The sequence below is a fragment of the Anomaloglossus baeobatrachus genome, chromosome 4 (assembly GCF_048569485.1).
Source record: "Anomaloglossus baeobatrachus isolate aAnoBae1 chromosome 4, aAnoBae1.hap1, whole genome shotgun sequence".
NCBI classification, from domain to species: domain Eukaryota; kingdom Metazoa; phylum Chordata; class Amphibia; order Anura; family Aromobatidae; genus Anomaloglossus; species Anomaloglossus baeobatrachus.
The window spans coordinates 259,490,541-259,508,482 of NC_134356.1; the positions used below are offsets into that span (position 1 = coordinate 259,490,541).

General features: G+C 41.5%; 1 protein-coding gene across 1 annotated transcript in view; it reads right to left on the minus strand.

Annotated features, from left to right (window-relative positions):
- DCN (decorin) overlaps window positions 1-17,942 on the minus strand; it is a 179,704-nt gene that overhangs the window by 43,055 nt on the left and 118,707 nt on the right. Inside the window, exon 6 of the mRNA XM_075344797.1 lies at window positions 12,294-12,387. Coding sequence (XP_075200912.1) covers window positions 12,294-12,387 — 94 coding nt within the window. The remainder of the gene's footprint in view (window positions 1-12,293; window positions 12,388-17,942) is intronic.

Here is a 17,942-nt window from a genome sequence, read left to right on the forward strand (position 1 = left end):
CACCACATCATTGCAATAAAATACAAAAAGAGGTGATCAAAACATTATATCTACACAAAAAGCCATATCAGTAAAAATTTCAGCTTAGGGTGCAAACAATAAGATATCACTGAGGCCTAAGATCCAGAAAAAAGATCAAAGGCTATACAAAATTGGTGTGTATGCACTCGTACTGACCTGGAGAATCCTACTCCCAGGTCAGTTTTACCATGTAGAGAAAATGGTAAATAAAAAAAAAATTGTGGAATTGCACTTTTTTTGCAATTTCACTGCACTTGGAATTTTTTCCCATTTTCCAGTACACCATATGGTAAAACAAATGGAGTCATTCAAAAGGAAAATTTGTTCTGCAAAACGTAAGCCCTTATAGGGCTATATTGATGGAAAAGTAAAGAAGACATGGCTCTTGGAATAAGTAAAGCAAAAAACAAAAGCACAAAAACGGAAAATCACAAGATTGTGAAGAAGTTAATATTATTGTTCCACTACAAACATACCTGCATACTTTTGCATACAAATAAAAAGATAGCCAGTGGTGGACACTGACAGAGGAGGGCACCTAGGCAAGAAAAATATAAGGCTATCTCACTGTGCCAGTGATAAAATCTGCATGCTTCTGTTGAACTGAAAATGGGCCTCTTTACCTCTTGGGCCCTTGTGCGACTGCACAGGTTAAACCAGTTACATATCTTCCCCGTTAGTGCCATTTAGAGAGTTCTAATACAAACACAATTAGGGATTCCTTACCTCTTTAATGAGAGATATGTGCATGTGAGCAGTGCCAGTGCCATCAACAGCCTTCTTCTCATTGTACAGAAAAAGTGCAGAAACTAAAGGCCGCTTTACACACTAAGACATCGCTCAACCGATCTCTTTGGGGTCACGGAATTTGTGACGCACATCCGGCCGCTTTAGCGATGTCGTTGTGTGCGACACCTATGAGCGATTTTGAATCGTTGCAAAAACATTCAAAATCGCTAATCGGTGACATCCTGCCCCCCAATCTCAATTATTGTTCCTGCTGCAGTAACGATGTTGTTCCTTGTTCCTGCGGCACCACACATCGCTGTGTGTGACACTGCAGGAACGAGGAACCTCACCTTACCTGCGGCCGCCGGTAATGAGGAAGGAAGGAGGTGGGCGGGATGTTCGTCCCGCTCATCTCCGCCCCTCTGCTTTAATTGGGCGGCCGCTTAGTGATGTCGCTGTGACACCGAACAAACTGCCCCCTTAGAAAGAAGACGGTTCACCGGTCACAGCAACGTCGCTAGGCAGGTAAGTAGTGTGACAGCTCCGTGCCATGTTGTGCGCCACAGGCAGTGATTTGCCCGTGTCGCACAACCGAGGGGGGTGGGTATGCACGGTAGCGATATTGCAGCGTGTAAAGCGGCCTTAAGGCCACTAAATGGAGCATTGTACATTAGCAGAGCACAGCAGCTAATTGGCTGTAATCTGCATCTAAGGGCTTATGCGCACATAACTGCTAAATAATTTGCAGCGATTTGACAGCACATGTGCGCTTCAAATCACTGCAGAAACACTGCATAAATGAATGCAGTTTTGTTTTTTTAAAAAAAAAAGCCGATTTCATGCGCTATGGCTGCTGCCCCCACCATAGACAGAGTGGGAGCTGCATCCATAGTGCACGGAATAATTGACATGCTCATTTTATGAACGCACGGATTTGGGTCAAAATTTTACCACCCAAATCGCTGCGTTCATAAAAGCATCGTGCGCACATCTCATGCACAATCTTCATAGATTGTGCTGGGGACGCAGGACGCATGCATTTACGCTGCAGTGCAATATGCAGTGTAAATGCATGCAATTAGGCAACGTGTGCATGAGCTCTAATGGTCCTTATGGAACATTCAACAGTGTAGGCAAAAATTAAAGCCTATGAACCACAGGCTCCAATGATGTCACAGCAGCACATTTTTTTTCTTGAAGCTGCATTGTAGGTTCTGACTTCTCAGGCAGATTATACTGGTACAAAGAGATACATTGTACATAGCAGTGTATTTCTATGTATCTGTATTCTAAAGGGAGAATAAAAGATATTTTTTCAATATAAAATAACTTAATGATAATAAAAATAATTACAATAATTACATTTTTATTGTTCTTTTAAAATAAATAAATAAACATCACAAATCAGCAAATAACAGACATCGTTGTTGCCATTGTAAGGGCTCATGCGCACGTTGCGTATTTGCATGCATTTACGCTGCGTATTGCACTGCAGCGTAAATGCATGCGCCCTGCGTCCCCTGCACAATCTATGTAGCTTGTGCATGATATGTGCGCACGATGCTTTTATGAACGCAGTGATTCGGGTGCTAAAATTTTTACCCAAATCCGTACGTTCATAAAATGAGCATGTCAATTATTTGTGCGTTCTGGATGCAGCTCCCACTCTGTCTATGGTGGGTGCAGCAGCCATAGCGTATGAAATAGGTTTTTTTCACAAAAATACTGCATTCATTATGCAGTGTTTCTGCAGCGATTTAAAGCGCACATGTGCTGTCAAATCGCTGCAGAATATTCAGCCATTACGTTCGCATGAGCACTTATTGTAACAACCCATTCAATACGGTGATCAGACTATTTATGACTAATGATGTGTGGACTCCGGATCCGTGTCGTCTCAAACCTAGCTGTATGCTGGGCTCAGTGCCTGAGTGCCGGGTGTTGATCCAGATCTGGCAACTCAGGAAATAAAAAAGGAAAAATAAAAAAATAAGAATGAAGTGATCACTTCATACTTACTGAGCCTCCGGCATGGCTGTAACTGCTCTTGTAGCCACCCATTCACTTTTGGGGCCGCACATTAGGCATATCCACTGCTTTCCCTGCTTACCAATGTTTGTGATTGGTTGCAGTCAGACATGCCCTCAGGCTGTGTGCCAGCGTCTGCCTGCAACCATTCACAAGCACTGTCTGCAGGTCTATATCGTACAATAAAAATAAATAAAATATTTGGCGTAGGGTCCCACCCCACCCATATTATGATACCCAGCACAGATAAAGCATATGGTTACAGTCTCCATCCATGCACTTATCTTGGCTGTGTATCAAAATAAGAGAAACTGTATGCAACTTTTTTTAATCTATTTAAATAAATAAATTTAAAAAAACCACCAGTCCCAGTTATCTGCGAGTCCGCTCATCACTATTTATGACGTAAAACAAAATGTTGTAATCATTTTTCTCTATTACATCTATAAAAATATGTAATACAAATCTAACGCTGAGGCTGTGTTCACAAGTAGCATGTTTCTACTGCTTTTTACTGCACGTTTTCTGCAGATGTCCACAGCAAAAAACGTAATAACAATATTACTGATGTATTTTTTTTCTGAATTTTCCCCCTTATTTGATGTGAATTTGGTGTAGATGTGAGTCTGAGTTTTTAATGCTTTTTTAATAGATACGTTTGGCTAGGGTCATGGTCATGATTTATACCTCTTTCTGTTCTTCAAAAGTTTGTAGCTATGATTTTGGATCTGCAGATGTGCACAACAGCATTACCTATAATATGATATATAAAAGGGAATCATGTGACATGTCCGGTGATACATCGGGGGCTGGCAAAGGGCCCACGTTTTCTAAACCGTTGAGGGCCTGGCTGCTCTTAATCCTCACTTGTTCAGAATGCCTTGAATGACTTGAAGGGTTGTCCTATTTAAAGGACATTTACATCCATTCAATGGCCGCTAATGGAAGAGAATATGACTAGGACCTCCTCAATAGTAACATACAGAACACAGGAAATTAGCTTCAGACATGACAGAAGGCAGTCCAGTCAAGAAAGAATATGGGTTGAGTGAAGTTTGTTGTTTGTATGTTTGTTGAAAGGCTGCAGCAAATCAACAATCTTTTCAGTATGGTGAAGATGCGTATATGCTGCTGTGAACACCATAATCATAATTTTTAAAAAAATGACTTGGTGTCCCCCCTTTTTTGATAACCAGCGCAGGTAAAACGTTAGAAATTCAGGTTCTGCCACTTACCGGTAGTGACCTATGGAGTCTCATTCTGAGAATGAAGCTCTATAGGATTTAATGGGTGTTATGGGACATTACACCATTGGATTACATCGAAACTTTGAGGATTTCTTTTTAATTAATATTTTTTTCAATGAGGGAATGTTTGGGAATGTATTCAAATAAACTATTGTGTGTGTGTGTGTGTATATGTGTGTGTGTGTGTGTGTGTGTGTGTGTGTTTTCTAACTGTACACTTACTAGGTTATAACTGTGGTTGGGTAAGATGGGCTTTGGAACTGAACCTGCTCTACATATGATAGATGCCCACTGAGCTACATCACTGGTATCCACCTCTAACAGTAGAAATCATAGCCAATCTCTGATTGCTGCTGTTAACCACTTATATGCTATTATCAAGCTTTGATAGTAGAATTTAAGGTGTACGATCCTAGAGTACTGGTACTCCTGTGAAGCCTTTATAGCACACGCTAGTGAGCTTCATAGAAGATTATAATTGTCTTTATATCCTAAAATACTGCGGTATTGCAATATATGGAACAAGTGATAAAATGATCGCGAGTTCATGCTCCCTAAGTGTACTCAAAAATAAACTTAAAAATCTAATTTTAAAATCTAAAAATACAAATACCCCCTTTTGCTAGTTTAAAAAATAGAAAAAATAAAATAAAACATTCAGTATCACATATCTATAAAAATATATATTTAATGTGTACCATCAATAGGGTAAAGCAAAAAAAAAGAAAGGCCAGAATTGGTAATTTTTAGTTGCTGCATCTATGACCAAATACGCTATAAAAATTAAAAAAAAAATCTTGTGTATTTCATAAGATAAAAACCTCAGCCAGCCTAAAAAAAAAACAAGCATTTGCACAGGTCCATTGAATAGCAAATAAAAAAAGTTAAAACTCAAATTTACAAACCATTTTTTTTGTTTTTATAAATGTCTACACTTTATGATCATACTGACCTGAATAATTAAATTGGCAAGTAATTATTACCACAGAATGAATGTCGTAAATATAAAACAATAATTTTTCACCATTTCACCCTACAGTACACTGTATGATCGAATGAATGGTGTTATAAAACACTGCAAGAACAAACAGTCTCTCATATGGTTGTCGAAGGAAAAATAAAAAAAAGTTATGGCTCTTGGAAGAAGAGAAGGAAAAGAAATAAAAATGCATAAATAAAAATTCTCATTGATGGTAAAGGCTTAAAGAGATCTTTGAACCTAATATTTTATGGCTACATGTATAGTATATGGACTGGTCTGGAAAATTGAATGATACTAACATATTGCCATATAAAAAGTAAAAGGAATAATATTAAAAAAGAAATTAAAGGGAATCTGTCAGCAGGTTTTTGCTAAGTAAGCTAAAGACAGCAAAGGTTAACACAGAAAATTCAAGTATGCCTGTCTTGTCACAGTCTGATCAGTTGCTTATTTGCTTTAGCAAATAAGTTTGTTTATTAAAATAGTAAATAAGTTTGTTTAAGCAGCATATTGCAGTCTGACAGGTCCCCTCCTCTGATCAACACCTCATTGTCAATGTAGAATTTCTATATGAAACACAGGGTGGACAGGAGAGCTCACTCAGCTCTGCAACATGACAAAAGTTAAAAATTCTGATAGTGTGGCTGCAGCCAGTAATCTCAGTGATACATTGTTAGATTCTGAATCTCTTTGAATGATAATGCTGCTCTCAGATGAGATAGCAGAAACCTGTTAACAGATATATTTCAAGAAAAGATAATTTATTCAGAATCAAAGTAACTTCGAAAGAGTCCCATATGTGAACTATCCTTAAATATCTAAATTTACCTCCAAGCACTTTTGTCATTCGCTTTATTATAAAATGCCTTACGCTTCTCCATAACCATCTTATCTCTAAATGAGGTTTTTTACTTCCCTTTCTGTAATGTTTTGCTTGAGAGGATGTTTTGTAAAGTGAATAGAAAAAATTTAGGATGAAGGGACGTCACAGGAGGCTGGGGCTGCACTCTCTTCACAGCAGTATCTATCACTCCCTGGAGCAGGATGTTCTCAGGGGCAGTGCTGCAGTCATTTACCACTCTGTGACAGAAGTGACCGAGGCACCCACTGACTACATCCCCTTTCACAGTAAGACACTGTGGCAGTCAGGGACAGAAGTAGAGGGCCGGTGCCTTGGTCACTTCACCCACAGCTTTTAGTGATACCATGGATTCAGGCTGCGATGAAAGAAAGTGTGATAAGTGACTGCAGTGCAGCCTCCAGATTATGTCTTCTTCCAAGTGGGATGATGGATGCTGCAGGGAAATTAGTGCATCCCAGCTTCCTGTGACATCCCATTTGTGAATCCTGTCAAATGAAATGTCACAGGAAGTGAAGTAAAAACACATTTGAGGATTACCTGGATAGGGAGAAGTGTAGAATATTTAATAATAAAGTAAATGACAAAAGTGACAAAAAATTATGTAATCGTTATTAAAAGTACAAAAATATATTGCATATGCATGAGTATGTTATCAGTTTATTACCAAAATTCTATACTATATAAATTTCTGGTGCCAAATTTTATGATCTTAAGATTATATAATCAATTAGGCTGAATAAAAATCAGTTATTTGTGGCTGGTTACACACAGCTTGAGGCGACGTTGACACATTCAGTATTTCATAGCAACCACCATCCCGGAATCAGTGGGACTGTCCCGATTTCAAGGCTCAGTCCCGCCATTCACTGCTCTTGTATTGGAGCCTTCTCCTCTCAGTGCAATGCATAAATTAAATATCCTCCTCTGGTTTTCCAAGGACAATGAACTCCTTGCCCATAAGCAGCAGCTCTACCACTGAGCCACTTGCTGGACTCAGAGTTATAGGTGGATCTGGTAATCTTGACCTGTATTGCATGCAGGGTACCCAGAAACAGATTATTCAGCTACACAGAGATAGATTGTAAATATATCTCTATGTCCCTAGAGGTGAAGAAAAAGTCAGATTTTTTTCCTATAAAACTGCGATAAAACAATGAGAAAATGATTAAAAAAAACTTTTAATTGTACTTTATTGCACTTGAAGCTGCATGGCAGGCTCTGACTGCACAAGCAGAATGCACTGGATATAGAGATCCATTGTACAAAGCAGTGTGTATGTCTATGTTCTGTATTCTAGAGGGAGAAAAAAACATATTTTTTTCTTCTAGTCAAATTACTAAAATAACTAAAAAACATGAATAATGTAATTTTTATTGCGCTCTTTTAAAAAAATAATAAGTGTTAGAAATCAGCAAATAACATGGATATATTTGATGTCCCTGTAATCGTAACAAACAATCAGATTATTTATGGGGATCAGTAAATGGTAGGGATGATCGAATACCTCAAATATTCGGCTTTGCGAATATTTTCCGAATAGGTCGCAGCTATGCGGCGAATATTAGATACGCAATGTAAGTCTATGGGAAACCCAAATAGTTCCGAATAGTTGTTATTCGGGTTTCCCATAGACTTACATTGCGCATTGAATATTTGCGAATAGTCGAATAGCAGCGACCTATTAGGAAAATATTTGCGAAGCCGAATATTTTAGGTATTCGATCATCCCTAGTAAATGTCATAAAATTATTATTTTTCTCTATTAAACCCATACAAAATGTAATAAAATGTAATGCTAAGGCCGTGTTGACACTTAATGTAAATTCTGCATTTTTTGTGCCGGTGTCCTCACCGCACAATGCAATAACAATCTTCTCTGACTATTACGTGTTTGCTGAGTTTTTTTGTGTTTTCCCCGATATTTGATATACGTTTGTTGCAGATGTGAATCAGTTTTTAATGCATTTTCATACTATGGAAAAACTTTGATTTTTCATTTAAAAATACAACTGCATTTTTTTGCTTGCGTTTTTTCAGGTTTTACATAGAACCCTATAGAGAAAAAAAAGCACCAAAAGCGCACAGTTCGGCAGCATCTTTAGACACTCTGTGGGCAGAGATTTCATTAAATCATATCCACTTTGCTTGGACATTTAGCCCGTGTCCATATGTAGTGTAAATGTTGTGGGGTTTTTTCTGCTGCTTTTTTTTGCACAGAAATTCTGTTGTGCTTAACTGTCCAAAGCAAAATGGATGTGATTTCATGAAAAGACGCCGCTGTACACTAAAGATGCCTCTAAACTGTGCGCTTTAGGTGCTTCTTTTTCCTCTAGAGGTTTTTACGCAGAGTTTAAACAAATGCAGGAAAAACTGTAGTTAGTTTTGTAAGTGCAGAATCAAAGCTTTTCTGAACTATAATAACACTTAAAAATGTGGATTCACATCTTCACCACAAACGCATGAAATATTATGGAACAGGCATAAAAAATGCAGCAATCAGACAAAATTATTAGGCTATGTGCCCATGAGGAAAGTGTCCTGTGGGTAAATCCGCAGGACATTCTGCAGGAGCTCCCAGAAACCTGCAGCACAACTTTGTCTGTTTAAATGCTCCGGTTGTATTGTGGAATGTCGTGCGGATATGCTGCGGTCATTCTGCATTGAGGATACAGTACCATGGCTTCGGCACTGCATCCTCAATGCAGAACAAGTGCTGAGTGATCGTGGAGTTCATACTTACCTCCATCACGCAGGACTTCCCTCTGTGTCTGTCTGCACATTGCCAGTGAAGCTGGGTGGGCCTGAACTAGCTCTGGCTGTCACATGACCGTAGCTCATGCAGGCGCCACCCACCTCCTGCTTCCTGCTCCTGGCTCCACTGCACTGAGAGCTCCTCCCGGTGTCGTCTATCAAGGCAGGTAAGTATGGAATCTTGCGGAAAAATCCAAAGGAATAATTGACATGCTGCAGATTTTTCCGCAGGGAAATCTGCAATATTTCCGCTGCGGGAAAAAACGCAGCATGGGCACAGCAGTTCCAAAATGCCATAGAAATGGCTGGGGACTTGCTGTACCGCGGATTTTTGAAAAATCCGCAGAATTTCCGCGAACAAATCTCGGCAAATTCTGCAAATTTTCCGCCGCGTGGAATTATGTAGTTTGCCTAACAGCCTTATTGTAACAGCCTTAGGGTGAGAACGCATTTTGCGTTCATCTACTTGCAGTTCTAAACGCACATTTTGGGCTTAATTGATTTGACCAAAGTTGCCTTTTTCAGAACTTTAGCGCTGAAAACGCATGCGTATTTACCGCGTTTTAGATGCGTTTTCAGCGCTTTTTACATGCTTTTCCACCTGCGTTTTGATAGATGCGTTTTGAACATCATGACACTGCTAAATAAAGTTTAAATAGTCAAACTCAATGAAAAAATTGGAAAAAAAGAAACAAAACTATATTTTTGTGAAAAATAATGAAAATAGAATAATTTAATGAAATTATAGCTGTAATATGATATTTAATGGAAAAATAGCAATAATTTATTAAAATTCTTATTTTTAATTGTCGGACTATGTGTGTGTGTGTGTGTGTGTGTATGTAAAGGGACATATGATATCATTATTTTGAAGTCCAAAACGCATGTTTTCTGCACTGGCAAAGCAGGTAAAATGCAGGAATTTGCTGGAATCTTGGTTTTTGCCATTTCTCATAGACTTCAATGTTAGCAAAACGTACCCAAAATGGCAAAAACAATTGACATGTTGCTTCTTTGAACGCATGGTTTTTGCCACAAAATATGCAAATTAAACGCAGCGTTTTAAAATGCAAAGTGGGGTCTAGAAATCCCCATTTTTCATAGACTTTGCTGTGAAATCAAAATGCATGCCTTTTGGCATGAAAAAGGTGCTTCTCAAAACGGACCTAAAAAGCACCTAAAACGCAGGTGGAAACGCAAAGTGCATTCTCACCCTAATTCTGTAGTTTGTAATAGCCTTATTGTGTAGTTTGGTGCAGAAATCTACATAAACAAAAAACACAGGATTTATGCAAAGTGTGAACATGACCTTCGGCCTGTTTCACACATTAGTGAAAATACAGACCTTTTTCACTGATGTGTTAAAAACGCATATGTCCCTCCGTGTGCCATGATTCATGGCACACATGGGTTGTCCATGTGCAATCCGTGATACGTTATCCATAATTCATGATTGCACATGGCGATAAACTCACCTGTCCCCGCTCCTGCTGTCCGTGGTGCTGAACTCTTCCGCTCTGCTGTGTTTCCGCCCCTGCTGCAGCTATTTTCAGGTCAGCTGTGGCTGCATATATGAATATGCAGCCAGTAATGAGCCAGCTCTGAAGTAGAAGCCAGCAGAGGTCGGAGAGAGCTTTGCTGGAGAAGGTGAGTTAAAAATGTTTTTAATTTTCAATGTCCGTGTTTCACAGATCACACCATAGTGTGGTCTGTGGGTCATCAGTGATGCCAGAAAAAAACGGACATGTCTCTGTGCGGCAATTACGGACACATGTGTACGCCGTACAGAGACACGGTCAGTGAAAAATCACTGATGTGTGCGCAGACCCATTTAGTATAATGGGTCTGCATATGTCAGTGATTCTGGTATGTATAAAAACTAGCACACATGTATCAGAATCAGTGACGTCTGAAACAGGCCTTAAGCCCGTTTCACACGTCAGTGAAAAACACTGACATTCTTCACTGACGTGTAAAACACACACATGTCCCTCCGTGTTCCGTGATTCACGGCACACGTAGGTTGTCCATGTGCAATCCTTGATCCGTGATCCGTGATTGCATATGGACATTACTCACCTGCCTTCGCTCCTGCTGTCCATGGTGCTGAAGTCCTCAGCTCTCCAGCGTCCGCCCACCGCCCTCAGCAGCTACTTCCTGGTCGGCTATTCCTGCTCTCATGAATATTCATAAGCCAGGCAGGAGCTGCCAAGAGCAGAGGCTGCAGAGCGAATCGCAGGCAAGGTAAGTTGAAAATATTTAATGTTTAATATGTCCATAATTTTCTGGTACATGTTTCATGGATCACACACGGATCACACCATAGTGTGGTCCGTAGGTCATCAGTGATGCCAGAAAAAAACTGACTTGTCTCCGTGCAGAATGACGGCCACGGGTGTACACTGCACGGAGACACGTTCAGTGAAAAATCACTGATGTGTGAGCAGACCCATCGATTATAATGTGTCTGCGTATGTCAGTGATTCTGGTACGTATAAAAAAGCACATACATGCCAGAATCACTGACGTGTGAAGGGGGCCTTACAGACACAAAAAAAACATGTCATATAGTGAAGCCACATAAGGCCCGTTTCACACGTCAGTGAAAAACACAGACGTTTTTCACTGGCGTGTAAAACACGCACATGTCCCTGCGTGTGCCAAAAATCACGGCACACGTGGGTTGTCTAAGTGCAATCCGGGCTTCGTTCTCCGTGGCCCGTGATTGCACTTAGAGATTCACTCACCTGCGCCCGCTCCCGCTGTCCATGGGGCTGATCGCTCCCGCGACGCAGCATCCGGCCGGCGGTGACCCCCGCAGTAGCTGCTTCCGGGTCGGCTGTGTCGCGCATAATGAATATGCGCGACAGTAATCAGCCGGCACAGAAGGAGCAGGGAGGACGGGCTGCAGAGGACATCACTGGACGCCGGGTGAGTTAAAATGTTTTTTATTTTAAAAGCACGTTTTTTTCTGGCACGTGTTTCACGGACCACACCACTGCGTGGTCCGTGGAACATCAGTGATGCCAGAAAAAAATGGACATGTCTCCGTGCAGCAAACACGCACACGCGGGTACGCCGCACGGAGACACGTGCAGTGAAAATTCACTGACGTGTGAGCAGACCCATTCATTATAATTGGTTTGCGTATGTCAGTGATTCTGGTACGTTTAAAAAAAAGCACAAACGTACCAGAATCACTGACGTGTGAAAGGGGCCTAAATGTGAGCATGTTCTGGCTATTACAACTATGAATGAATGAATAAAAAGTGTGAGGCACCTGCTGAATGTCCCTCACTGCTAAATGGGTGTGGCTTGGGGTATGGTTAGGGGTGTGCATCAATATAAAAATCAGTATGAATATAAGAGCTTTCTGCCAATTTGTTGTGCAGAATACTCATCGATATGTGGATTTTCACTGCAGATTTCACCCTTTGTAATAACCCGCATAGAAATAAACATCTAACTCTGGATTTCATTGTGGATTTGTCACAGATTTGTCACAGATTTGTCACCAAATCCACAGCAGAAAATTTTGGCGACATAAACAGGTCAGTGCACTCCATAAGTTTGTGTGAGGAAACCTTTAACTCAATTGTCCTCTCGATAACCTCTATGATGTTAAGGATTTTTTTTCCATTTTTTTTCTATATGAATAATTGTGCATACGTACTTAGCTAGATTGTTCAATCCATTTAAGCTTTCAGAATCAACTTTGGCGATTTTGTTTCCATCGAGGTGAAGCTCAGTAAGAGAAGTTGGCAAACCTAAAAAAGAAAACAAACATCAAAATCAATATATCGCAAGTCCTCCATACCACAGTGTAAATCCTATGAACTGAATGAAATGCTAATGTTCTCATGGAAGCACAGTTAAGCGGGCTTTACACGCTATGATATATCTAACGAGATGACGTCGGGGTCACGTCATAAGTGACGCACATCCGGCATTGTTTGTGATTTCGTAGCGTGTGACAGCTACGTGCGACGGTGAATGAGCAGAAATATTCACCTTCTCGTTCATCGTTGACACGTCACTCATTTTCTAAAAATCGAACGTCCAGTTGTTCATTGTTCCCGAGGCAGCACACATCGCTCCGTGTGACAACCCGGGAACGATGAACTGCAGCTTACCTGTGTCCCGCCGGCAATGCTGAAGGAAGGAGGTGGGAGGGATGTTTATGTCCCGCTCATCTCCGCCCCTCCGCTTCTATTGGCCGGCCGCTGTGTGACGTCACTGTGACGTCGAACGTCCCTCCCCCTTCAGGAAGTGGATGTTCGCCGCCCACAGCGAGGTCGTTTGGAGGGTACGTACATGTGACGGAGGGGTTACAGCATTGTGCGACACGGGCAAGAAATTGCCCGTGCCGCACAAACGATGGGGGCGGGTGCGATCGCAAATGCGATCGCATGAGAAATCGACACATGTAAAGCAGCCTTAATACTACAAACCACTTGTTTTCAGTAGAAGAATATAGCCAAGAGGTCTTGCTGCAAGTTTTGATGAATAGACAATTTTGATCACAGAGCTACCATTTCTGAATTAGACCAAATACTATATATGAAATAATGCCTTTAAAAATATTATCAAAATTTTCACCGTACACAGAGGCAGAGCGAATAAACATCTGATTACTCAAATGTGACATCAGTTATTTTTTACCCACCCCCCACATATTCTGTTCTTAGACCTCTGTCAATCGATCAATCATGGATCATTTGATCATTTGAACCCCATAGGCTTGAACAGCAGCTACTGCCAGCTCTCACGCTGGACTCCTTGAGAACAGCCGGTGGCTGTGATGAGAGGTGATGTCATGAGGTCACTGCAGTGAACAGCAGATATCTCTCGCACTACTTTCTGTGTGACTTGGCTGCTGTGAACTGCAGTGACCTCATGACATCACCACTTGTCACAACCACCGGTAGTTCTCATGGAATGCAGTGTGAGAGCCAGCAGTACTTGCAGTTCCAGCCAATAGGGTTCGTTTTTTGAATAATCTTCATAGGCTGGGCCACTGAGTCCAGCAACATTGTGGGACCTCAATGTTCATTACGTCGGAGCAGCTTGGGCTTATTTTGGGAATAAATTGGTGAACGAGGGACAGTGTCCTGTCTTTATTTTTTTAATTCTCTGTTTTTATGTCTTTCAAGTTCGATTTTTGTGGATTACTTCCGATTCATTGGATTATATTGGAACTTCAAAGCTTTTCATTTTTTTAATAAATTGGTCAATGAGGGCTAGGGTTAAGGTTTTTTTTTTAAATAAAATATTTTTTGTGTGTTTTTTTCTATTTACATCTACTGGGTTAGTATTGGGGGTGGCTGATAGATGCCTACCTATTACTAACACCAGGGCTTGATGCCAGCTGTCAGTTCACAACTGGCTTCAAAATAATAAACAATTATCCCAATTGCCACTGTACCAGGGCAATTGGGAAGAGCCAGGTTCAGTGCCAGGTTTGGCACATCTAGTGGATGTGCGACTTCTGAGGCAGCTGTGGGCTGCTATTTTTAGGCTGGGAAGGGCAAAATAACCATGGACCTTCCAATTCTAATAATACCAGCCCCCAGCTGTCTGCTGTACCTTTAATTTCAGTATTATCTATGTTTTTTGGTACATATCACACATATGCTATCCATGTGATGTCCATATTTTATCCGTGCTGCCGGAAAAACGGACACGCAGGTGGTTCACTTGGACACATATTCTGTGTGAAAACACAGTGGTGTGAAGATCCCATTTATTTTAATTAGTATGCATCTGAGCGTGTCTCTGTTATCTGTAAAAATGGACAGTGTTCAGGCTACAGCTATGTTTCCTGACTCCCCCATACACAGGAAAGCTTGGATTGACTGAGCGCTGTTTTCTCTGAGAAAGCTCCTGCCTTACTCTGACATTTGTTTATCTTGGGGAAAACAAAAATATTTGCCATCAGGAGGCCGACAAACACATTAGACTAACAGCCAGTCGCACCAATATTAATGGGTTTGTACAATTTTAGTTATATATTGGATCCCAAGCACTCAAAATAGGACACAGAGAATAAATGCAAAAAAAGTGTTATTTTATTGGACTATTTGCAAAAAAGAAAACGCCACCACAATAGAGCAAAAGCCGACGTTTCGGCCTATGTTAGGCCTTTTTCAAGGTTTTTGCGTATTATGGAAAGGTGGATGGGACGAATTAAACGTCAAAGGACTGTACCATGTGGCGTTTGCTTTGCAAGGGTACGTCACGGAGGCCAGGGAGGCCCAGAAGACAGGTGGAGGAAAAGAGAGGATGCCTGGATAACACAAGGAGTGGGGACAGGGTCCCAGAGGTCTGTGATGGAGGCAGGAGGCCTCCTGCCTCCATCACAGACCTCTGGGACCCTGTCCCCACTAGAGTTGAGCGCGGTTCGCGGTTCGAGGTTCTCCAGTTCGAGGCTCGAGTGATTTTGGGGGCTGTTCTAGATCGAACTAGAACTTGAGCTTTTTGCAAAAGCTCGATAGTTCTAGATACGTTTGAGAACGGTTCTAGCAGCAAAAAGCAGGGCTTTTTACAGCTACAGTGTGCAGGTTACCAGTGAAGCTGGTAACCAAGATAAACACCGGGTATCCAAGCAAAGCGCTTTGATTAGTAACCCGATGTTTATCCTTGTTACGTGCAGGAAGCCCACACTTCCCCGCTCAGCTCGCTCCGCCCCCTCCTGCCCGCGGCATGTACACACACACACACACACACACACACACACACACACACACTGCACACATGGTCCCGCTCGGCTTACCTGCGGTGATGAAGTCCCGCCATCCCGACCTCAGCGCTGTCACTGTCCTCCATGGCCGTCGCTTGTCACATCACCTTCTCTCGCTTCCGACCCGAGACTGACTAGCGGTGACGTCACGGGCCTCTCGCGATACTTGGCTGTGAAGGCGGCGGTCATTGAACTCAGTGACAGGTGCTGTCAGTGTGCTGGAGATCAGCGCAGGTAATGTACCTCGCTGACAGCAGCACTTGTCATGCCCTGCAGTGACCTGGGCTGACCTATTGATGTTAGCTCAGGTCACTGCATTGCTCTCCCAGCCAATGGGGAACATCCTGCTCTTCATTGACTGAGACAGTGTGGATCGTCATGGCAACCCCTTGGATTACACCAGACTTGGATTTGTTTTTCTTTCTAATAAATTGGTTAAAAAGGGAATGTTTTGGGGAGTGTTTTTTCAAATAAAAATGTGTTTGTCGTCTATTTTTTTTATTACTGACTGGGTTAGTGATGTCGGGTATCTGATAGACGCCTGACCTCACCAACCCCAGGGCTTGATGCCAGGTGACATTACACATCTGGTATTAACCCCATATATTACCCCGTTTGCCACCGCACCAGGGCGCGGGATGAGCTGGGGCGAAGCACCAGGATTGGCACATCTAATGGATGCGCCACTTCTGGGGCGGCTGCGGCCTGCTATTTTTAGGCTGGGGAGAGTCCAATAACCATGGACCTCCCTAGTCTGAGAATTTCAGACCCCAGCTGTCTGCTTTACCTTGGCTGGTGATCCAATTTTGGGGGGACCCCTACGTGTTTTTTTTTTTTAATTATTTATTTAATTTAAAATAACAGCGTGGGGTGCCCTCAGTTTTGGATTACCAGCCAAGGTGAGGTTACCAGCTGTGGTCTGCAGGCTGCAGCCGTCTGCTTTACCCTAGCTGGCTACAAAAATAGGGGGAACCCTACGTCATTTTTTTTTCATTTTTTTGGCTAAATAAAAAGCTAAGCACCCCTTAGTGCCACATGAAAGGCACCAAAGGGTGCAAAATTACAAAATGCAGAAGAGTGGGACATTATGTGTCTTTCTGCCATTATAATGACAGAAAAGACTGATATGAAGTGTACAAGCACAAGAAAATCACCAGAGCGCTCTACGCTGTGAAAAGCAGTAGAAAATGGCACTGGAGTGAACATGTGACCGCCTCATGTAGGATGAAGCTATGGATCCTGGGTAAATTTATGCATTTACCCTCCTTCACTTTTTTTGCAGTACACAAAAAAACGGAAGGCACACAGATGACAAACAGATGACATACGGACCGTCTACGGAACGGAAACGGATGCCACACGGATGCACCCGTGAAAAAAAACGGACTGTTTTTTGCAGACCGCAAAAATGGATCGGTCGTGTTAATGTAGCCTTATTCTGATCTGCCGTTTATAAACAGCAGGCAGAAATAAGTGAATAACGCCCCCCGGCGTCAGAAAATCACCGAGGTTTCAGGGCTAGCTGAGACCCTGGAGATCATGATTCAGGACGGTTTTTCCGGTCCCCGCTCACGTGATCACAGGTATACACCGTACACCGATGATTACGTTACAGTAAATGACAGCGTCGGTAAAAAAATATTTATCTCCCATCTGGCATGAACAAACACTTCTCCACTTCTTCTCCACTTCTCCACTTCTTCTCCACTTTTTTTCCACTTTTTATCCATTTTTTCTCCACTTTTTCTCCACTTTTTCTCCATTTTTTCTCCACTTTTTCTCCACTATTTCTCCATTTTTTCTCCACTTTTTCTCCACTTTTTCTCCACTTTTTCTCCATTTTTTCTCCACTTTTTCTCCCCTTTTTCTCCACTTTTTCTCCACTTTTTCTCCACTTTTTCTCAATTTTTTCTCCACTTTTTCTACATTTTTTCTCCACTTTTTCTCCACTTTTTCTCCAGTTTTTCTCCACTTTTTCTCCACTTCTTCTCCACTTCTCCACTTTTTCTCCATTTTTTTCTCCACTTTTTCTACATTTTTTCTCCACTTTTTCTCCACTTTTTCTCCACTTTTTCTCCATTTTTTCTCCACTTTTTCTCCACTTTTTCTCCACCTTTTCTCCACTTTTTCTCCATTTTTTCTCCATTTTTTCTCCACTTTTTCTACATTTTTTCTCCACTTTTTCTCCACTTTTTCTCCATTTTTTCTCCACTTTTTCTCCATTTTTTTCTCCACTTTTTCTCCACTTTTTCTCCATTTTTGTCCTTGTACTGTATTATGACATTTATATCATGTGTTTCATTTCTTGCTGTGTTGCAATTTTTTGCTGCATCCCAATTGTACCTCTACATTGCTCGAGTTTATGTTATTGTTCTCTCACTCTTATGTGATACTGATTATTGTCATTTTTCATGATTACATGCAGATAAGTCCAATCTGACGAAGGCTCAGGCCGAAACGTCATTTGTAACTTGTTTTGGACAAAAACATATATGCTTATGAAAATTTTTTTTTTCTTAATACGGACCAATAAAGAGTGATTTTGCATTACTATCCGTTGTGACTTACTGACTTAGTCTGGGA